Consider the following 23,318-nt stretch of genomic DNA (forward strand, 5'->3'; position numbering starts at 1 on the left):
AGTGATGAAGTTACACCGCGCATGTCTGTGACTGAGTGACTGAGTGATGAAGTTACACCATTGGTCGGCCGGTTCGGTCCAGCCATATACTAGGTTTTGACCTGGTCTTGTTTGAATGTGCTCCACAGGCAGGGTTTTTGGCCAGTCCTCTGTCAGGGCCCCAGCCGTGTTCAGAGCCTGGGATGCATCCTGACTCAGCACCGCGGGTCTGGAGCAGAACTGGGGGAAAAAGCAGGCATTGTGTGCACACTGGTCTATTTCACCATGAACTGAACTGAGCGATGGGTCAATGTTAGAATGTCTTTTCAAAATGGCAGTATCTTCAAATACCGTTTGATCAAGTGGCTGCCATTTTCTTCATCGCTCGTTTACAGCAGCACTCATTCACAGTTTCCCTGCAACCACGGCGTCTGTGCGACTGATTGCCTGTCATAAAATTCTATTCTCACAGCGGCTTGAGATCAGTGCTGGTTGCAGACAGAGCTATGGGTCGAAAAATATGCCATTTGTTTTGACATTTCTCCAGTTGTGATCATTTGTATGGTTGACTCTGAAGGAGTGTTCCAGGTGCTTTGTCCTGGAGGTCCTGCAGAGATTCTCAGAGACATTCACTGCCATTGTTTATGTGATGGGAAACTTGAGATAGATCTTTGAATCATGCTACCTAAGATCATATGTGGCCAATATATCTTTTCTGGACGGTATTACTGTAGTCTGTAATGTGATTGTGACGACTGTTAACTTTTGTTACATACGATCTCTACTGATTTGTGCAAACATATTGAAACATCTCTTTAATGTTATTGTGTTATTGTTATATCTAATGATGGAGACTGACACTTTGAGGCCTGCTTAATCAACTTGTCGACTTTTGGGAAACTGCTAGCCAAAATGGTACTCATGAGTCACACAATGTTAGCATTGCAAGTTAAATGAACTGCATTTGGCATCAAGTCCTACATTGCATTATCTGATACAAATTAAATTACATTGTTTAAATCAACATCAAAGTTCAGTAGGCACTTTTGATGCTATCCATGACTCAGCAGTAATTTATGACCTCAGTGTACACAGTGTCCACAAGCATAACTTTTAAATTGGATGTAATTGATTTTCCTTTCAGAACAAATACAATCTGCAAAGCATAATCAACCATTTTGATTTCTTATATGCCTTGCACAATTTCATATGTGCCTTTTCATAAATCTACATAATTAAAGATTTGTTAGCTTGCTCCAGTGGAATGTTTGCGCTCAAAAATTCATCTATCGAATTTCCTCTATACTGCTACTGAATTATGTTTATTTTGTTTTAAATTCACTGGCAGATAATTCCCTTATTGTTTAGTTTTGACCGCAATTGATACACTTTTATGTCTGGAATTGTCGGTCTGTTGTTGTTTGTACCTTCATGGATTTGCTGCAAAGTGTGCAAAATAAATTGCAAGTCAGTGTGCAGTGTCCTAGGAGGGTGCTATTGCACCCTGTCAATCAAAGGCTTTTATTATGTTCGACATTCTGTTCATGTCACATGCCCTTCTCTACTATTCCCTCCTCTATCACGTCAACTAATTGCCTTTTTTTATCATTTTATCACTTTTTAAAAAAGATTTTGGGTCTGTACGCCACAAATTAATGTATTTTTTTTATTTAAGGGTAACTTTGGTTTCTCAATGTAGAAATATGGTGAATTATTTTTTTATTGTATTTTATTGCACCATCAATGAACACAAGTGAGCCAGTACTTGTGGAAAATGTCTTTGTCCCAAACATTATGGAGCTCACTGTAGATGGCTATGCAAAGTGAAATGATTTTTGGTCACATGCCTTAGTAAACTGGCATATCTACTGACCAGACATGGACATCAACATGCTCAAATCTAAAAAGCCCTTGCTGACAAGGTATCTCTCTTTCTATTGTTTTTCCTTTGCTGGAAACCACCATTTTGGCTCTGGCGATGTTCCTTGGCTTCCTTTCATGAACATGTGTTAAGTCCCCTTAATGTCCATCCCATCATGCACATCAGACACTGCCATCTGTTAGGAATTAGATGTCATTTGCATTGAGCAGACACCTAGGGACCGTCCAGATCGGAAATTAATAAGTCATTCTGGATGGGATTACAAGCACAGGTCACTGTGTTAGCGGCAATCTGCGAGCGCTGCCATCGTCGGGCACATATCTCCTCGGTGAGTGATGCTCCCCTTCTGAAGGGGGACATTAAAAACGAGCCGCTCTGTTATTATAAAGTGTCAAGTTAAATGGAGTGTGGCGAATTTCAATTATACCGCCGAGCCTCGCTGTCGCTCGTGTTCAAGATGTGGCGAGACACTCAAGAATCAATGCTTTGATTGACTCGGCCTGACTTCATAATTTGCAATAAACCTAATTTTTAAAATTACTTTAAAAAAAAGTCCTACTTAGCGCCAAATACCCACCACGGAAATAATGAGATTTTGGGATCTGCTCATGTTAAGGGGTTTCTGGGTCCTCGAATCACAGGTATAGTGAAGAGGAGGAAGGTATAAGGTTTATAATGAGTACCACAGTGAGCTTTTAAATGCTAACAAGGTGTTTATGTGGGGATAAACCGTGCAAATCATGTCATGAGCTAACGATAGCATATAGCAAATTAGGTGACTGTGAGATATTACTGCGGCCTGAATACAATGGAGAATGGGGAAGGGGAAGGGGGGGCAGGCGTGTTGTTGACATCTCAGGTAATGATCTTTATTGATTTATGCTCTCAGGAGAGGAAGCAGGGGAATGCTGCGGTCTTAGAATGTATCACTTCTGGTTTTTAAGGAAGCTTCATAATGCGGTCCATTCCTCATGCATAAAGCCCTAAAACAAATATCTCTCGAGTTTCGCAGGCACAATGGTGATTCCTGGTCATCCAGCTCCCAAACTATTCATAAACAGTATTCATTGGTTCTGTAGGCCCCATTTTGGAGTTGTAAAATGTTTTTAACATTTTGGCACTCATTTATACAGCTGGAACTTCACCGGAGGGATTTGTGCTGTGTGACATCCTCTTGCGTACAACAGCAGGGTGTACCTGAGATTCAGTACAACAGTCCTGCAGTCCATCCTTAAGTTTGACTCGCAATTAAATTTGACTATTTTTTTCTTCACAAACCGCAGGCTTGTTTTGTAATGACCCCAAATGAACTCTGCAAACTGAAAAAATGCTTAGTCAAAGATAAGGGCAAATCTTGATCGAACAGAGGTTCTTATCTAAATTGCTAACACTGAGAAATGCAATAGGGAAAGTGGCATCAGCACTAGAGACCCTCATTTCTCGCTGGTGTTAAAAAGAAACCTCGTTTTTGGTATCGACAGCAGAGGATGAGAAATTAGCCTGGTGGTCATCAAGTTGACTAGGAAGCCATTTCTATTCTCACCCTTTCCTCTGTTGACTCCTGAAGCCAAAGGGGTTTTGTGTCTTGTTCCAAGGGCACCATTTTCCATTTTCCCTCGAGTGCTCAGTCTCCATTCATGCGGTCGGCTACTGTCCGAGCCTCTTTGACGTCTTACTCTGTTGTACTTCCGTGGAGCGACAGAGAGGGACATGACACCCCCCCCCGGTTGACCTGCAGGTCCAGGCAGCGCGTTAGCCGCGGGACTTCGCCGAGCGGTGACAGCCCGAGGTTGGCTGAAGTTACAGTGACGTTACAGAGCAGGGATGCACAGCCCTTTCTGCTCAGCGTTTCTAACGGACAGGAACTCCACAGGAGGAGAAGAAACCGCTGAACAAGGCCGATCCCGCCGCAGCGTAGATTACCCTCGTAGCCCATAATCAGGGTCTTCTGCTGTGAGCCAGCCACAAAGTTGTAGCAGCAATAAATATCCAAACGGGGATCTGACTAATGTGTTGAACAGAATGGCGTGCGGGTTATTATTTTTCGTGCTAAATGGCACGATCCCGTTTCCCGCAGTCATGCGATCCTTCTGCAGTTCGGGCCATGTGTGTGATTTTCAGCTAAACGCTAATCCTCTTCCTTGGAATGGCTCCACAGCTGTAGTTTGTCCATGTCCTGTCATGCACTGTGGCGAAGCTGGAAACTCACTAAGAGGGCAGGATTTCGGCCCCCATTATTTTCTTTAGAGTCTTCTAATCTCACTGCTATGATTTCATTGAGGTGTGTCTTTCCCCCACTCTTAAATAGAGAGTCGTGCTTTCTGTTTCGGTAAAACGTATTGGAGAGGACCGGTAATGCTTGGCGCACCAAGCCGCCAATGCGGTGCCAGCAGAGTTGTCCTCAGGGCTGAATACACTGCGGGGCCTCTTAGATCAGTTTTCATCAAAGCCCGGGCTTTTTAATTGGGGAAACAAGGATTTATTAGGGCTTGTGCTAAGCTCAAGACTCAAGTCGAAAATCACCGCTCGTGGTGTCAGCCCTGGGCATTCTCGTTCCTCCCGCGATGAAACGTTCACGGGCGACGCCTGCATCGCCTCGGCAGACGGTCGTTATGATCAGCGGCCTGGCATTTTCAAAGGCATCTGGAAAACTGCTGGGATAATGAGAGGGAAGGAAATGGCAGACGCGTCTCCACACAAATGCAGGAATGCCACATGCGCCGAGCTGGCCTGACCACAACAGTCTGTTCTCGTTTTCTGGGAAAACGTCAGATTTCACACATTTCACTTTCAAGTGGCAGGAGTTTTACAGGTTTTGTCATTTTACCCTCCGTACGCCAGTGTGGGTGCCCGGGCACAATCAAATTTGATACGGCCTTCCACTGTCTGACGGTGAATATGCCCTTATCAAAAAAAGAATTTCCTCACTGTTCAGGTTGAGACTGACCTGAGCACTGGAAATGCAGTTGTGTATATGTAACCTAATTTAATTTAATGGAACAGGGACAAATAAGGCAGGATGACATTTCAACTTCAAAAAGCATAATTTTCTATTAAATTAAGTTACATATGTGCAGCTACTTTTAGAGTGCTCCATTTTTTATTGAGCTAGTCTTACTCTTCAGAGAAGTTGCCTGGCTAAGGCAATTTATTGATGATGGTGGCTGTTCTGAGCACCTGCCTGCCCCTAAACCTCCCCCCTCCCCCCACACACCATTGTTTTCTTTTTCTTTTGAGTCGCTAGCTTGATGCACATCGACTTTTCCTCTCTGATAAATATGCAGTCTTTGTGGAAAAGTTTGAGCTTGTTTTTATTTGAAATTAATTGTTTCGGAAAGGCTGGAGCATGGTACCAGCCTGCCATCTGAATGACAGTTGAGAAAGATGCTAGCTCCATACACAGCTTCACATTGTCCTGAGGATCTATAGGACAGATGGTTGTTGATGCAGCATCACCTGAATGACAGCTGGAACAGGGGACTCTGGTTCCCATTCTAATAATAACTCCCAGGTAGGCCTTATTATGATTGAGCCAGAACAAAGAACAGAAACATGCGGTAACCTGATCATGCAAATATGCCCTATTTGCTTTCACGACACATTACTACATTAACATCCGTTGGGAAATTCATTTTATTGTATCAAAGGATGCATTCTGTCGATGGGATGAAATGGCAGAATTCAGTGAGATTGGCGCTTGACTCTTGCCTGACTCCGATTATCTGTCTACTGATGCTGTCTGCTAGCCAGTTAGCATACTGAGCATATCTAACTGACAAGTCTGACTTTTTTTTTCTATCAGGAGATCATAGAATACAGATGGATTTTTCACTTAGCTTCTGCTTGCTATCTTGATCTTTATCCAAACATTACTTTAATATGACCCCATTCTGAGAGCTACTGCATATCCCCTTGCTACGAGTAACTGGATTGCTGGTTTTAAGGAGGGATTTCTGGTGTTTTGAAGTTTTTACTGGCCTTGGCTCAGTTTGTACCATGGACTTGTTTTCTGTCTCAGCCGTACCTTGTGGAGAATGGACTGTTTGTGACATGAAATGATTAAAAGTCACATATTATCTGTGTGAAAGGAGATAAATGAGAGCCACTTCCCTGTTCTGTATTTGTATACATTGAATGATATACTGTTACAACGGCGACAACTGTACAGTCATGACAATACATTAAGCTCTGTCATGATAATCTCATTCATGATCCTCTAATAACTCAAAGTTAATGAATTAAGGTGCAGTTTGATGATTAAAATCCATCAGGAGGGACAGCTGGAAAAAATGTTTTATTTCTGCTCACTGGGCCACTGAAATGAATCCACCGACTAAACTTTGTTTCTTGTCTGCAGCTCCACTGGTGCGAAAATTCCCTCGGTTCCAGTTCAGAAATTTCGTCTTCACCAGCATTGAACACTTAAAGTAGCCATTTCCTCCAGTGTCAGAAGGGTTGCTCTCAATAAATGCAACTCCCCAGAATGCTTGCTGGGTGAGATTGAAGTGGGGGGGGGGGGGGGGGGGGGGGGGGGGGGGGACTGAGAGGTAGACAGAGAGCAAGAGATGGTGACGAATATAGCAGGGCATATTAATTTCCCACCTCTCAGTCCCCCCCAGCTCGCTCTCCAGCCCCCCCCCCCCCCAGCTAACTTCCTGAGCATGTTTTTTTTTTAAACCACATACTGACCTTTCCCAGTCATTCACTGTGCGTGTGGAGTGGCTGGGAGGCAGTTGGCCCTCTAAAAACACTGAAGAGATGCAGGAACTGTAATTGCCTCTCAGGCTGAGATGTGCCGAGTTAAAGGTGGCATTTAGTGCAGTGATGGAAGCCATCAGGCATAATGAAAGGCACAGATAGATGACTGGTTAATTTGTCTCTGCTAGATGAACTCACCTCAGGTCACCATCTTGCCGCTTCACCACCGTGCGACTGAAAAGATAAACTGAAGGCCTTTCATGTTCACTTCAATGCGCAGTTCCAAATTTTTCGTCTCTGTGCAGCGCTGTGAATATTTTACAGCTGAAAGTCTGCAACTTTTCTTTCATGACTTTCTTTCAACAACACAAGAGCCTGTTTCAGTTGCTTTCATAATTTTACATCCCCCCCCCCCCCACAATTTAGATGCACAGTTTTAAAACAGCATTTTTAATTGACATTCATTTTAATTGACACACAGGTCATGTTCAGACAGCTGCATGTGTGTAGACTTAGCTATATGTGTGTTGCTTATGTCTGCAGTGATTGTTGTTTGTAAAATTGAAGCCAAGACCAAACTGGAAAATAGGCTTTGAAATATGAATGCGGATTAAATGTGTTGCTATATATTGGTGGTAAGCCTTAGACTTTAGAAAAAATAAGTATGACATTAAGGCTATCAATTTAAAAGCGAAGCAATTAAAAAGCAGGCCTTTACTTATATTTTCAGTAGTCTGATGACTAGGGCTCAGGACCTAGGAGTGCATGTGGTCCTTACGACCACTTATTTGGGCCAGTTTGACTGAGAATAAAGATCCTCATTACTCCCTGTAGCCTGTCTGATAAATGTATTTTTTCGGGGGGGCGGGGGGGGGGGGGGGGGGGCGTGGGGGGGGTGGCATTTTAAAGTTTGTTGTATTGAGGCCAGCGTTCCAGTCACCACTGGACAAAACCCAGGGTATCTGAAAGGAGCCATTGCTCCAAGATACAAGTTTATTCCTGTGCCGCTCAGTAACACGCATCAAGGGTGCTACTTCACTGTTCGCAAAAAAAAAAAAAAAAAGACTTTCAGCACCGTATTTATGGACACTAAACCTGTCTGGCGGGGCAGTCAAAAACAAGCAAGCGCAGAACCGAGATATTTCACAGCCATCTTTGGCCTGAGTAAGACATGCTCTGATAAATCTTGAATAAATCTTCTCCTAACATGCGGGGATCAGTCAATAGTTCTTTATTCAGCACCCTTGCCTGCAGTTGTGATTTGTTGCTGGTGAAAGACGAGAGTTTTCACAGGAAGCGATTCCTCTGTTCATCTTAATCGCGTCCTGCGCAGTTTATTCAGACTTATTTGTTCAAGAGATCCTCTCTATCCGAGTTCCTTTATGGGGTTTGCAAAGTGACCTGATCCCTGCTCTGCTATTTGATATCCTGACGAAGAACACTTTTGACCTAGTGTCCTTGAGTCTGGCCAAATGCGTCGCTGATCTCTGTAGGGAGATGCGTAACAACTGGGCAAAGGCCTGTATTAAACTAGGTGTTGAGTGAGGAGGAATTAGATGGAGAGCTGGTATTGCCTACAGCTCCAACTGAAGGGACTTTGGCGTGAATCTGTTTTCAAGCAGTTGATGCGTTTGTACAGGTCATTAGCTCTGCATGGCTTTGGAGGTACACCCCAGTGCTCCCCACTGGTGCCAGAATTTTGCTCATCTCTCTGTACTGGTGACCAGTTACAACCCATCTGGCTCAGATCGCATAGTGGCATCTCTCTCCACAAACCACAGCTACTGGACATACATAAAAAATAGACATCTAGCACTATGTCCTTTCCCCTACTCCAGTAAATGTCCACGTTCCTGTTTTTACTTTACTGTAGTGGCTGTTGTACAACAGTTTGAAGGGGAGAAGCATTTTGAAGTCTTCTCTGGGACACCTTGTCCTTGCGCTCCAGGGAATTTTTCGAATGGCTCTTCCCAAATGGCTGTCAAGTGCTTCCTGTAAGCATTTTACATCCACACAACTCAAATAGGCTTTCAGCTGCCCTGTAGTTCCCTTGAGAGAGAGAGAGAGTGGGATGGAATCCGTGAGTTTGCAGGCTGGCAACACGAGTAATGAGATTTTATGTTCATTTCCCCTACCAGTGTCTAAATAACACTTACAAAGTGAAGCTCACACCACACATTTAAAGAATGACAATATCAGGCTCTCATCTACACAGAACTGGCAGAACATCTTTAACTTCACAAATTGTACACGCATACTGTATGTAAATTGACCTTGAAAGATGCTGGTACATGTTTTTTCCACAGTTTACTTTGAAATAAGCGCTGGTAGTGTTGTATGAAGTCATGTGCGTCATTTGAAGTTGCACCGAACATCTCTTCATTACTCGCTAATTGTGAAGCTTTTTCTGGTGGCTAATGAGGTAAACCTCCCGTGAAGCGGAAAGCGTCAGTCATGTTCATGAAGTGCGCTTCATTTACTATTTCATAATTTCAGAAGTGTGCTGCAACAGTCTATTAAGTACTAGGCCTATATATAGGCCCATGTGATTTGTTTCATTTCATCTACAGAATGCTAATAAATGTTGTTGTTTTTTTTGTTTTCCCTCAACAGGTATGTGTTCATCACTTAAAGAAATTCATCAGGTCTTATTTCATTGAGACAGACTCTAGATGATGTGTCCCATTGACACATACACCCACTTAATTAATATGAATTTATTTGGGTTTTGATGGTTTTTTTCTTTTTCTTAATGCCACAAAGTAGTGAAATTTGATTTTAAAACATAGCTGCCACTCTTGAGATCTTTTTTAAGACTTCTCTAGTATAAAACAAGAAAACATCGGGAATCTTCAATCCTGGAGGCAAAATTAGCAAATATATCTCGCAGGCATGTATAGCAAAATCAGATTTGCCATGTCAATTCGAGATGTGCTCTCAGTTTCTTTGTGTGGAATTACATATGAGTTCAAGCTGCTTATGCAACTTACACAGTGTAGCAGAAAATACTTTTTTATAAAGAAGGAAAGTTAAATATCTCACAGCAGTGAAGAGCACAGAGCCATTTATACACTTGGATTCCTGCTTAAAATACCTTTTTTTAATCATTTTTCTGTCGTGTTCAAAAGAGTCATCTATTTAATGATGAATGTTTAATATACTGCAGTCATGCAGTTACCATATTATTCTGATGTCCCCCCTACAACTGCTGCAGGTTCCCATCCCTATCTTGACCTCAACCGTATGGCGTCAAGACTGGAAATGGATTCCGGAACAGTCACTGGGGGAGGAGTTAGGCTATAGGCTATGTCTACGTCAATGTTCCACAGAAATAAGCTTTGCTTCAAGACTCTCTCTTACACACACACACACACACAGCAGCGGGAGTCCATTGTAATAAAACAATCACGGTTCGAGGTGAGACGTTGACGAGTCACTCAAACCGGTGGCATTAGTGTCGTGCACTCCTCGCACCCCTCGCGTCCCCTCGGTGAGCTCCTCTTGCGCCCGCTGCGGCTGGAGCCAGGGGTCGGGACGCCTTATCTCCACGGGTCTCGATAACGAGGCGCGGTTCAGCCGGGCCTCCGCGCGATTGGACCCGCCCGCGCACGCTGGCGTTCAGCCTTCACGCGCACTCCTTCATTCCCTCACGCGTGTGTCACACTCAGACGTCGGACGCAGGCAGGGAGCGGAAGCGGGACTCCATTAGAAAGCTCCCCGGGGTTGTTTATTATTTGCGCCCTGCGGAGGTCAGCTGACGGCGGACGCCGCATTGTCTCTTTGATCCATTGGAACCGGCGCTTGGGTATCATTTAATTAATCTGCTAAAGGATTCTCATTACGTCCTTACATCTTATTCAGACGCAGGCAAAAGGCAGCGCCCGCCCACGCTCACCTGCAAGCTCCTCTTCTTCCCGTGGCGATGCCTTTTCCTTTGAAGCTGTGAGAGTGTGTGCCCCGCTGAAGGGATCGTTGCATTAGCCTTGGCTGAATGGGCCAAAATTAGCCGAGCGCATCCACAGGATCGGCTAACCTTTGCTTCCGTAAACCCCGCTGCAGATTAGACGTGGTCGCCCGCTGAGGTCATTTCCTTAAGAAATTTCGGTCTTTTTTTTTAACAAAGTTGGACACTGCTTGCTCTGCAGCCGGCTCCAGGGCGGAATCGGTGATCTCTCTGAGCAGAGCTGTGAGAGTCGGGGAGTGAAATTTCAACTTTCGAGCTGAATGGTTCCACCTGTGCTCGCTCCCCTGCTTTTGGCCCATTGCCGTTTTCGATCAACATCCACATGCTGGCCAATCAAAAAAGACAGGCCTAACCGGCCGGCTTCATTTTCAGTTGAGTGGACCTAGAGTCAGAGGGAAGGGAGGTAGTAAAAAAAAAAGAAACTACCCCTTAAAGTTTTTCTCTCCAGGTCTTGGCGCACCGCGCAGTATATTTTTCATTTAATCAGAAGGAAGGCGAGCGACCTGTCAGCAATATTGTCCTGTCAGACCGAAGGGTCTTCTCCCTGCCAGGTACTGTGTGATAATGTACTGCCCCGTGGACCGTCCCTCCTGCCTCCCAAACTGCCTAGCCATCGCGTATGGGCGATAAATCTGCCCCGCACCCAATTAAATCAACAAACCTTATTAGGACCGATCAATCCGGGGCCTTCCCGGCCCCCCCTCACCTCCCCAGACCGAGGGAGGACGGTATCACCCAGAGCTCTTCCTGCTCGTTCATCGCAGATTTGTGCGTATTTTGGAATTATCTTACGCTTCGTTCCCTTCTGTGGTACTTCGGGCTGGAACGAATGAACGGGGTCCCTAGAATTTTAAAAATCGTTGGTGCGTTGGTGCCTGATCGGGCCAACTGATGTGCTGGAACTCGGTGCAGTCATGTGTCTCAACCCCATTCCCCCCCCCCCCCCCTCCGCATCAAGCCCTGGCTGTAATAGGGCTCCCTGCGACTGGGAATCCCACTGGGTGGCTCATAATTAGCCCAGGAGATGACATCATTTAGCCAGGATATATTTGCCCTTGGCGTTGGTGATGAAAGCTTTTGATTGCCTGAGCCGTTCCCTGCCTCACTGTGCAATAGAGACACTTCAGGTCGTTTGGTCTTTTCCTGCGCCAGCTGCATGTATGGTGCATTTCAGCTTCTGGATTGTAACTTTTTTGGAGGTTTTGGCAAGATGCTAAAATAATTCTTGCAACACACAAGTCATCCATGAGTCAAAACTGCAGATGATCCCAGCAGGCCCCTAGTTATCTTGATTTTATTTATACTACATTTTAGCTAGCTAGCTAGTTAGCAATGTACACTACATAGCCAAAAGTATGTGGACACCTGACGTCCAACATCTTATACAAGATTATGGGCATTAATATGGAGTTAGTCCACCTTTTGCTGCTACAACAACCTCCACTCTTCTGGAACGGCTTAATACTGTAAACTTCACTAGAACTAAGAGGCCTAGCCCAAACCATGAAAAACAGCCCCAGACCAAGGGGTGTACAGATACTTTTGGTCATATACTGTTGTGTACCAGTTTCGTTATTTCTAGCCTAGAAATGTACTCCAGGTGTGATCTCTTAGCAGTAAAAACTGACTATTGTGCTGTCAGTGGATTTGTATAGCCTAGATATCAATATTACATTACAGGCATTTAGCAGACGCTCTTATCCAGAGCAACTTACACAACTTTTACATAGCATTTTTACATTGTATCCATTTATACAGCTGGATATATACTGAAGCAATTTCGGTTAAGTACCTTGCTCAAGGGTACAACGGCAGTGTCCTACCCGGGAATCGAACCTGCGACCTTTCGGTTACAAGCCCAGTTCCTCACCCACTGTGCTACACTCCATCCTATGAAGATATTGATTTTAGATGAAAAGAATTAAGATTCAAGAAGCAGTAGGGCACCACACCACTGATGTAACATATATCAGGTCCTCGAATGATGGCACGCATAGGGTGTATTACATTTTTATTGATTTGCTTTTATTGCTTTTTTTAATAGAATCTATGGTTTTTTATTTCCCAATGATGCCCGTCCTTGTATTCATTCGACTCCTGAATGCAGCCGGCAGCCTGTTCGAATAACAGAAGTGTTAGGATTTTGAAGAAGTGTAACTTCAAAGGCTGGAGAATAATCCTCAGTACATCCAATAGGGCACAGAGATAACGGTTTTCCTTGCTGTGAAGATATTAAAATGTGAAGGCAATTCTGTATGAGCAGTATGAGAAATGGCACTTTGGAATTAGACAGATTTTCCAGTTGTATTTTGAGAAATACAATGACTTATTAAAAACAGAAATAAATATGAACATTTGCGTTGGTGCAGCGGACATACAAATATCAATTTAATAATATTTAAAAATATTTTAATTATTGTTTTATAGTTCATGCTGCTTTCCTACCTATAAGCATCCAGTTTCTGGTGCCACTGAGATTCTAAGTTGGCGGCAGTTGCATCATCTGATGGATGCCATTTTGAGAGGCTTTCTGTTCGGACATAATGAACCCTTCTCTTGTTTCAGAATCATCTCATCCAAAATTGCTTTCCATTGATTGCCCCTGCTCACCCCTCCCCATCCCCACCGCTGAAAAAACAGGTTTTTAAACCCAAATGGAGTCTGGAAATCAAGGCTATGATTAGATTTGTGTGAACTCTTTCCTCTGTTTTTAAAGGAAGGCTGGAAGTCCACCACCCGTTCATATTTAACTTTATTCATACATGGGTAAAGCAGAGATGGTAACGGAGAAGGGATCACAGCACAGAAAGTGCCAAGCCAGAGGATTGAACCTTCAATCATGTGGGGGGATTTGTTTATGGGTTGAGAGCCAGCCGGCCACCGGACGGCGCCACACTTCTTGGTGTTCTTTTCTCTATACAAACACCATAATAATCCACGTTCATTTTTTTTATTTTACTGGTATCAATGAAGAACCAGTCCTAAGACATTGCTGGGATCTGCATTTTTTGTCTGACCCTATGGAAATCAACCCCCTTTATTGACATTGGACAATAGAATCATTTTAATATAGAAGTAGATGGTTTCTGGAAATTGTGAAGAGTAGTGGATTTATGAAGAGAAAGTACAGAAGAAAAAGTTACGGAAATTTTATCGACCTGAGAGAGTAGATTGAGGCCTTCTATTTGTCCCTGAGGCAGTCTAGCACAGATGGGTCACAGGCAAATAACAGTACAGCTTCTTATCCATGCCAAAATTGGGAAGACATTTTGTAAAAAAAATAAATAAATAAATAAATAAAAATGCCTTACAGGTCAGAATGAGAAGGATGAGCCTGCAATCTCACTCAGGTAAGAAGTGAGAAGTGTAGCTAGCAAATCAGCTAACACAACGCTTGAGTATTCATTCGTCAGCTAGCCATGTTATTGTTTTTCCAAGAATGGGGAAACAAACCAGATGCAGTTAGAAAGTAATTTCGGACATATATTTGACACAGCAAATGGAATAGGACCTTAATGTGCACTCAGAAGTGAAAATATGTTTTTTTTTTAGTTGTTAGCCAAAATTGTCATGGTAATGCGACACAGGTTAAATACTGTAGACACAGAAGCTAGCTGCATTTCTGCAGAGTAATGGTGCAACATAAGCACTAAGTAGATGCAATATAATGCCTTTAAATGAAGGTCCAATAGCTGCCCTTAAGGTCTCTTGCTGTGGCACTTACTTTGACACAAATGCCTTGGAGAGGGATACTTTTCATCTCTGACATGTCGCAAGGATACGACAGAACGAACAGCAACCTGAAATGCTGAAAATACCTCCCCCCCCCCCGTAAAAGCCCAATGCTATTCGAGCACCACACACAATCTAACACCCGTGTACCCTTTTTGTTACGCATTGGCTACGTCGCCGTTATTCACCAAAACACAGTTTGCCACCTGAAGAGGAGACTCGGTGTCTTCCAGCAGTGTTTCCCAATCTCTCCCCCCCCCCCCCCCCCTCCCCACCACAGAGCAGTCACCCCCCCATCCCCCACCCCTCGCCCGTGAAACGGGACACCCTCGCTCTTCACCTTAATAGAGCAAAAAGGATTTCCAGCAAACAGAAATACAACACTGTCTTCCACCCCCTGAAGGGCCCCGTGTACACACGCAGGGCGGGCCCGCTGTCGGGCGACTGTGCGCCGCTAAGAACCGGAGCGAGTGCGCGGGCTCATTAGTCTTCTGTTACCGGACCGGCTGCGAAGGAGCCGCGGGTGCTCCGGGGAGGGGGGAGGGGAGCTCCTCTAATGCGTTCGTTTTTTGTTCCCGTTTGGATAAACGGTATAGAGTTTCGCTTTTGCATTGTTCTCACGGCATTGGCGTTTCACCTGCACTGAGCGAAGGCTGAAAGGTTTTTAAGTGCCGTGTAACGCCTTGCGTGCACGGCTTTTACCTTTGTGTTTCTTGGTGACATTTATTTTTGTCTTTGTGCTTCTTAGTGATGAACACTTCAATTTGCTGTTTAACGCATAAACTTTGAATTAGTTATTGATGAGAAACTCAATATTTCTGGCAGTGTTTATACTCAGACTGAGAAATCTGGAATATGAGATATTTTGAAGTCCCCGTAAGAAAGCAAAAGATGTGAAATGGTCAGAGAAACAGAACAGTTTTTGTACATTTTTAATCCTCCAATTGAGAGTGCAATTCTGTATACAAATGGAACTATTTGAGAGCCATTCCAATACCGTGAAAGATTACTTTCTGGCACAAACAAGTGGTGTCCCACATGAACGAAATACGCTGCATGACTTGCAAAAGTAACCGACTTCCGAAATAATTTTAATAACATATAGAAGTGAGCAGGAAAGAATGAGGGATGGATATTTCTGAGTCATTGCCAGTAAGAGACTAGATGCTGGTGGAGTTGATAGGGTAGGCCGTGGGGGAAGGGAGTGGGAGATTGGTCATAGGGTAGGCCGTGGGGGAAGGGGCCGAGGTCGGTGATAGGGTAGGCCGTGGGGGAAGGGGGCGGGGTAGGTGTCGGTGAACTTGACAGTGACAGGCAGGAGGAGGGTGGGCATTTCAGCAATGGACCTGTGAAGTAAATTTATAGAGGAGAGAGGCTTATCTTAAATACCCATACATAAATCAGCGTCTGCGTTTGGCAGGCTTCACAGCCCCATGCTCAGACCGTGGCATTTATTTGGCACCTGAAGTGATGCCTTGGCTCCTTGTGTAAGGTTAGGTGCTGCTCTTCAGGCTTATCCAGCCCATTATTTTTGTATTCATTTATGTAACGGAACAGTCCTCTCGTTCTTTTTCTTACCGTCTTATGTTCTAAGAGCATGTTTAACAGTTTTTGGGAAGGTACGAGCTTTGGAGCGAAAGCGGTTTTGAATGAGAACAGGCTCAACAAACAGTATCGAGAGCCAAGAACTGACACTGCATGTTGTTTTACGACTTGTTTTGCCTCTGAGGCGATAAATGGTTTGTGTATTATTGACTTGTCTCCTCGCCGTAGCCTGTCACTGGTGCTTCTTTGCGAGGTGTTCATGTATACGGCAGACTTCTGAAGACCGTTGTTCATGGTCTCCAGCTTCCCCAAAATGTTCTGAATTAAAAAAAACACCATATTCCCACACACAATTTTGACATATCCTTAAATCTTGTGTAGGCTTATTTACAAAAGTTTTTGATTGTGGGGGATTCCTAGTATATTGAAAGAAGCCTTTTTGTGTGTTCTTCTTCTCAATCTTCTCCAAACCAAAGTTGTTCCTGGAAGAGGCGATTGTCTATTCACCATCTATGTAATTTCTCACTGCCCATCGTGCTACAGCTGAGGAACCTTCTGTTTCACGCCTGTCCATATTCCAGGCACTGTCAGACAGATCCTAGTGATGGGCAACATATACTTCCCATGTACGGTTGAGGTACTGTGGCAGATGTCCTGAAGACCCACTGGTGAGATGCCTTTCTGGAGCTTGTCACTCAATGGGCGGCATGGCGACATGCGGACTGGACCCCGTCGCACCGGGGTGGGGTGCACCGGTGGAACCCCCCCCCCCCCCCCCCCCGGCGTTCGGAGACGGTGATTATCTCCCGCCGGACCGTCACGCGGAAAACGCCGCTTGTAATTACGCCTCGGCTGCTCGATATCATCATCAAAGGCTTAATCACCTGGAAATCTGTTTACGTCTGGCGAAGGAGCGGGTTGTTTGGATAATTACGGTATGCTAATGCGCTGCCGCCGCCGCCGCCGCCGCTGCCGTCGCGGGCGCGCGCGGACAAGAGGGGATTTATTCTCCGGCCTCGGAGCGAGGCGGAAGCGGAGAAGCGCGCCCATGAATATGCGAATGAGCCGAGGGGTTGAAGGATTTCCGCCGCCCCCGCCGACCCGCCGCCCACCGCCCTGAGCCGGCTGTGTGTCTCTCCTCAGCTCCTAGGAGAGGAAACCGTGGGCGTTCGGAAGACGGGGAGAGAGAGGGAGGGAAACTGCAGCCGAAACGCTGCGAATTCCTCTGGGGCCTTTGCTTTTTTCCACGTGCCCGTGGCTGTTAGTCACCCGTGGGTCAATGTGGTATTCGAGACAGATGACCTCTTCAGCCCTAGACCATATCAGCGCACGAGGAGCATGACGCACCAGTGTAAACCTGTAAGACGGGACGTAATATATGGCGGCTTATTAAGCTATGATCAATATTTAAAGATGGTTATTTTATGCACTGGTGGGCCTCTGCTTCTGAAGACGAATTGGCCAATTAACAAGCTGATATTTGTGTAATTGCGGTATTAAGAGCTTGCAGGAGTCAACGAGTGCCCTTGCAGTGTAAACGTGCAAAACACACGCGCCCTTTCACGTCCGTCCATCTTACCTGCCATTGTGGTCATCCGTCTGATTGCGTATCTCTCCACCTCTGCCTCGTTTTCTATTTTTAGATAACGGGTTCGTCAATATAGGGCCAGCCTGTTAGAAATACTGTGAAAGCAGCCCTCCCCTATGTGGTGCCTTGATTCAGTCACCAAATGATTGTTGCCTTGTGGGTTGTGCTATTCTTTTCAGTCAATGCCCAAGCGTAATAATATGAAAACTATTTGTCGTTCCTTGCAACAGCTCGCAATAATATTGCCGAGGCCTCCAGTTGCGGGCTATTTGATGGAAGAATGGTGTGTTTGTAATCGCCTGTCATAAAAGGCACAAGAAGGAGCTGGCAGTTCAAAACGGATGCTCAGAGGATCTTGAAATATCAGAATATTGGAAAAGAAAAGAAAATTCACTGACTCACGAAGGAATAGTTGTGTGGGTTGTTTTTTCCTGTGTGTAGTGATGAGCTCAAATACGTTGAATGGGCCTCGTTTATCAATATTTTTGATAAATAATATTGTGTGGTAATGTACGCATAATCGGAAACAAACTGTATTCTGCCGGATTTATCAAACACGCTTAGACACACGGTGTATCCACACACGTATGTTGATAAATATCGATCAATTGTAAAGTTCATTTCATGAAAACATCACGTTATTATGCAGTGCATGCAAGAAAATCAATATGTAATCTCATATTTGTCCTAAGTGTCCTAAGCATGTTCCTGATGATGCAAAAAAAAAAAAAAAAACATCCAGCGTCTATTTTTTTACTTTTCCCTTCGTATTTAAAAATGTCTAGTCATAGGCTATTTGTTGGCCTGTCCCTTTGCAGTATCATCTGTGAATTTGGGAGAGGACTAGTGTGCATGCCACAGGGCACAGTGTCCCTTTAAGGACACAGTCTGCAGTCATTGTGCCGGAGCACAGGCAAACTGCAGACGCCTGATCAATGGCTTGACGAGATTAGTTGCTCTTGCACAATGAGACTGGGTTTACCCTGCTGACCGGAAGCCTCCCTCCCTGGGTGTTGCTATGGCCATTTGTACCTTGTACTCTTTTACTGTGTGGTTCTTTGCCTCCGGTCAGGATTGTACTCCGAGCTGAGTTGCACATCACTGTGGTAAGGCCTGGTGATAAAGCTAGAGGATCCACTCGAGAGGCCACTTAACACAGTATAATTTTGTCAAAATAAATGATGATAAACAAAACATGAAATGCTGTAGAGGGCATTCAGTACTCTAATTTGCTCTTAAAAAATTACCAGAACTGAAGTAGGTCTCCTCAACATTATGATTTTGTCATCACAGAGATGGCCAAATATGTTTGTTTAAACATCAAAAATGGATTTGCTTACTGTAAGTGAAGTGGAAATTGGAACAAAGAAGGATTGTGTAAACCTTGAATATTGCAGCCCCTATGAATGTCAGTGCATTCTATACATGTGAGTATTTCAGATTTTTTCACATATCTCCTTTATTAAAAATTGTGTAGAACCCTGTGCTTTCTGGAGCAGAATAACATATAGCATATAGGCTAGGCCTAGATTTATCACAGAGTAATTTTGAAGGTTGGGTTTTCTCATTACTAATTTTACCACTGTTTGAACCAGCAGTTGTGATGGCAGAAGTTCGCACAGTCTAAACAAAGAGCTCTGAGTCCCCCCCCCCCCCCCCCCCCCCCCCAAACTCAACAGTCTTTGCAGCCACCTGTTCTCATATTAATTCAGCGATAACGATGCTGTCGTGGCACTTTAGCCGGGATCAGGTGGAGCTCGTTGGTGCCTGGCAACGTTAAGCTCTCAGTGGCCAAGTCCTGTCAGTTGGTGTGAAGGGCGTGGCCCCTGGGCTGCCGTTCCTCCGTGGGCGGGGCGTCTTCCCCGTTCGACGGAGGTATCGAACGGGCCTACTCGACAGGGAGAGCGGCATCCGGATCGGCGGCAACTCAAACCGAGCCCGGGGAGCCCGCCGTATCGATCCAGGTTCCGCCTCCTCCCTTCCCCGTCCACAGAGAAGGCATGACAAAAAGATGCCTGACAGCTTTCTTTCCTCACACAAAAAAAATGAAAAAAAAAAACAAACAAAAAAACAATTCTGTTTCCCCCTCCCATCACTCCTCAGAAAGAAAAATGGCAGAAGTTGGGCGGTGCCGACATGCGGGACCGGGATGGCCTCTAGTAAAGGCCGTTTCATTTCTCTAGGCACCCCATTACTCTGGCTTTTTACTGAGCTAGCACTCAGAATGCAGTTTCACTAAATCAACTGACCATGGGGCAGGGTGAAGCCTTTAGTGCAACTCCAGCCATTTCAAATTTATGCCTCATTCGAATGGAAGTGCACTGTTGCGAGAGATTTGTATCATGGTTTTTTCTTCTTCTTTTTTTTTCTTCTTCTGGGGTAAGGCACAGCTGAAGTGCCAATGTTCATAATTTCCCAGAGTTCTGATGATCCTTTTTGCCGAATGGCTACGTGCCACGGGGGTGTGGCGCCTTTCCCCGCTGCCAGAGGTGAAGAGAAATGGGTCGAAACGGATCAATGTGAGGAGAGACTGTGACTGACAAGACCGCTGTAAAAAAAAAAGGATGTTATCGAAGTGTCACAGTAAGGGACTCTGGACAATAGAATGCATCATTTCTGTGTTAATGTTCTGAAAAATTACGGAGTGGCCTGTTTTTGAAACCAAGCCCTTCGGTACTTCAAGAGGATAGGACTGGTCCAAAACCAGAGGTTTGCTCTCTTTACACATCGGGTGATCCTGTCATAAGTTACTGTAGGTGTCCAAGCTTAAAGTCAATGTGATAGTGACATTTAGGAATAGTCATGTTCCTGTGGCTACACTTTGAAATTGTCAAGGGTACAACAGAATCTCCCCACCCGGCTTGACACCCACCCACTAGATGCATTATCACCATATCACAGCTGCCACAGACAAACTCCTTTTTTCTTTTTGCCGTCTAAAAACTCATGTGGAGTATTCAAGTGCTCAGCGGTATGAAACCAAATGTGCACCACTGTTTAAACTGGAGTGTTATTTTGTATGAGCCATGTGGTGGCTTTCAATACAAATAAAAAACAGTATTGTTTCATTTCAAAATGTTGCTTTGTTGTTGTTTTTTAATTAAATTTAATTTCTTTGTCAGAATTTAATTATCTTCTCCCGTTTTCCTAAATATGCCTATGTACTTCATGCGTTGGCCTGAGACTCCGTGATAATTCTACACAACCGCATACAAGAACCTACTTATTCCACTAATCCCAGATCCACCATATTGTATTGGACTGTCCTTCATTTTCTCTTTTCTCCATGCTGAAACATGGAAGCCACTTCTCCAAGACTCTGGAGGCAAAAGTGCTTGTCCAAAAGCAGCCTACCCATCCAAGTCTTACCCTACACCTTTTACAGGAGCAATGATCAAGCTGATCTTCGGTCAGTAGTATCAGTAACTTCCTACCCGCACCCTAAGCTGAACACGTTTTAATCGGAACACAAATGCGATTGTATAAAACAATAAAATATTGCTAAACCGGGTGCACATTTGTACGTGGTATACCACATCGAAATGTGATATTCAGGTATAGGCTGCATATACAGTGTTAGCATTGTTGTATCAAAAAATATAAAGCTAAGTGATGTGGAGGAGTCTTTAATTGCATATGAAAATAAGATGTGCAGCGTGTGTCCCAACTCGCATTTAGCCTACTTCCTGTCAGTCATTGGATGCCTCCGGGTTGGACTGAAATGAGAACCCAGATTCCTGTGGCTTGGTGGAAATGGGCACCGTGGCAACGCCGTCGCAGACGCGGAAAGGACAGAGTGCAGCTCGATCGCTAAAAGCACCGCGGTGCGCGTTTATGGTGTGTCAGCGAGAGGTGACATTTCTTCCATTACCCAACCCTTCCTCTCCACCTCTGACTAAATGCACGCGGCCTTTCGACCTTCCGAGAGGAAAAGAATCTTCCCACTGTAGGATTACTCTCCCCTCTCCTCACTTTTCAAACTGTTCCACAAATATCTCTACGCAGTGCTATTTCTTGCCTCAGAAATAGACTGTATTGTATTTTCAGCAGAACTTCACTGCTTTTGTGATTCCTCAGTCAAAGGATAATTTCATTTCCGTGATGTCGTTACACTGCCTGTTGTCCATTTATTTTTTTCCAGAGAAGGTAATTTATTCAATCTCTCAGCACCGTTGGGAGCGGAAGCTGGGTTGGACTCGGTTTGTATTGTTAAAAGGGTTATTTATTAATTTAATTGCTAGTTCTGTAGCAGTGGAGGAGATAAAAATAAAAACCACCAGGGCTGGTTTTAATGGCAAAGCAAGGGCATGAGGTGCAGTTAGTCAGATTGACTGACTGGTATCAGTTCTTCGGGAATGGAGCACTGAGTGTGAAGGCAGTGTACTTCACGCAGGCTGCTTTTAAGGCATCCCACAGGTTGGTCCTCCAGGAGCTGATCCAGGTGGGAGAGCTGAGTTTGGAGATGCCTCATCCCAACCGCTCTGTGTTGTCATACTGATCTGGGATCGGCATTTCTGATTCGTCCTGTCCCAGTTCCTCTGCGGAAGTTTGGTTTCTCATTGGTCACACGCAGTGGCCTTAATCGATCCCCCTGGGTTTTCTCCTAAATGCGCCAATGACTTTATCCCAACCGCTCTGTGTTGTCATACTGATCTGGGATCAGAATTTCTGATTCTTCCTGTCCCAATTCCTCTGCGGAAGTTTGGTTTTTCGTTGGTCCCACGCAGAGGCCTGATGGGCCCTCCTGGGTTTTGCTCCTAGCCTGCACATGTCCAGATAAGGACCCTCTTCTCTTGTCACCCCTGCAGAGCGGGCTATCGCCAGGCACGAGGTACGGGAGATTGAGGAGAGGCACACCATGGACAGCAGCAGGAGCCTGGAGCTGGACGAGAGCAACGACGTGGTCATCATCTACAACCGCGTGCCCAAGACGGCCAGCACCTCCTTCACCAACATCGCCTACGACCTGTGCGGCAAGAACAAGTACCACGTCCTGCACATCAACACCACCAAGAACAACCCCGTCATGTCCCTGCAGGACCAGGTGAGAGCCCCGCCCCCTCGTTCCAGACACTCCCCTTGCGTTGCCAGGTGAACGCTTAGCCCCTCCTACCAAAGGTGTCGTATTAACAGCCAAATCATATTTCAAGGCCACATGTTTCCTCCCTCCCACGGTGTCGCCGCTCGTGCTCCATAAACTGGATGCCCATGCACCTTTTGGGCACCTTAGGGAGCGGGCACCCTCCAACTTCAGCCAGACCTGTGCTTTCTGCATCAAACCCACCCGAAAAACAGGCGGGAAAGTGACACATCTCCGTCCGATGGAGCGTGTCATGTGATACCAGTGATTCATGCAGTCACGCTGCTGTCAGGTGCGGGGAGGAGCAGGTGCTCGGAGGGCTCGCTTTCCCGGGTTTGTGTCGGCATAATCGACCGCGCCCGTCAGCGGGAGCCCCTTCTCGGACCGCGGCAGATGGCGCTGGCGGCCGGGGCGTCGCGCTTCTCTAACGAGCCGTCTCTCCGGCTCAAAGTGAGATTTGCTTGGCGGCCGTCTCCGAGATGTCGTGCATAATTTATGTGTTGTAATCGACGTGAGAATGACAGCGTTTTTGGCTCGGCCGAATTCGGTGAAGGAAAGTTTTAAAAAGCATTTGATTACATTAGGGAGAAATGGAGTGGGGGGTGGGGGTGGAGGTGAGGGGGGGGGTTGATTCAAAACAAAAAGCAGCTGGCATTTCCAAATCGGTTAAGTCTACTGTGCAAAATGCTGGCTCGATAGATTCTAAACCGTGTGTGGCTTTGAGAGTGAAAGGGTTTATTTAATAGAGAGTTTGTGTGCTGCTGAATTTGCACAGCCTTCCCTGCGGTTCCCAGAGGAAGCCATAAAACACCGCTCCGTGTACTTTTGCTCGGATGAAGCGGTGAAGAAT

General features: G+C 45.3%; 1 protein-coding gene across 2 annotated transcripts in view; it reads left to right on the forward strand.

Annotated features, from left to right (window-relative positions):
• hs2st1b (heparan sulfate 2-O-sulfotransferase 1b) overlaps positions 1-23,318 on the forward strand; it is a 68,032-nt gene that overhangs the window by 38,430 nt on the left and 6,284 nt on the right. For both annotated transcript variants that reach the window (XM_035416046.1, XM_035416045.1), the window contains exon 2: positions 22,197-22,432. In XM_035416046.1, coding sequence (XP_035271937.1) covers positions 22,247-22,432 — 186 coding nt within the window. In that variant the 5' untranslated portion in view covers positions 22,197-22,246. The remainder of the gene's footprint in view (positions 1-22,196; positions 22,433-23,318) is intronic.

This window comes from Anguilla anguilla, chromosome 4, assembly GCF_013347855.1.
Source record: "Anguilla anguilla isolate fAngAng1 chromosome 4, fAngAng1.pri, whole genome shotgun sequence".
Classification (NCBI taxonomy): Eukaryota; Metazoa; Chordata; class Actinopteri; order Anguilliformes; family Anguillidae; genus Anguilla; species Anguilla anguilla.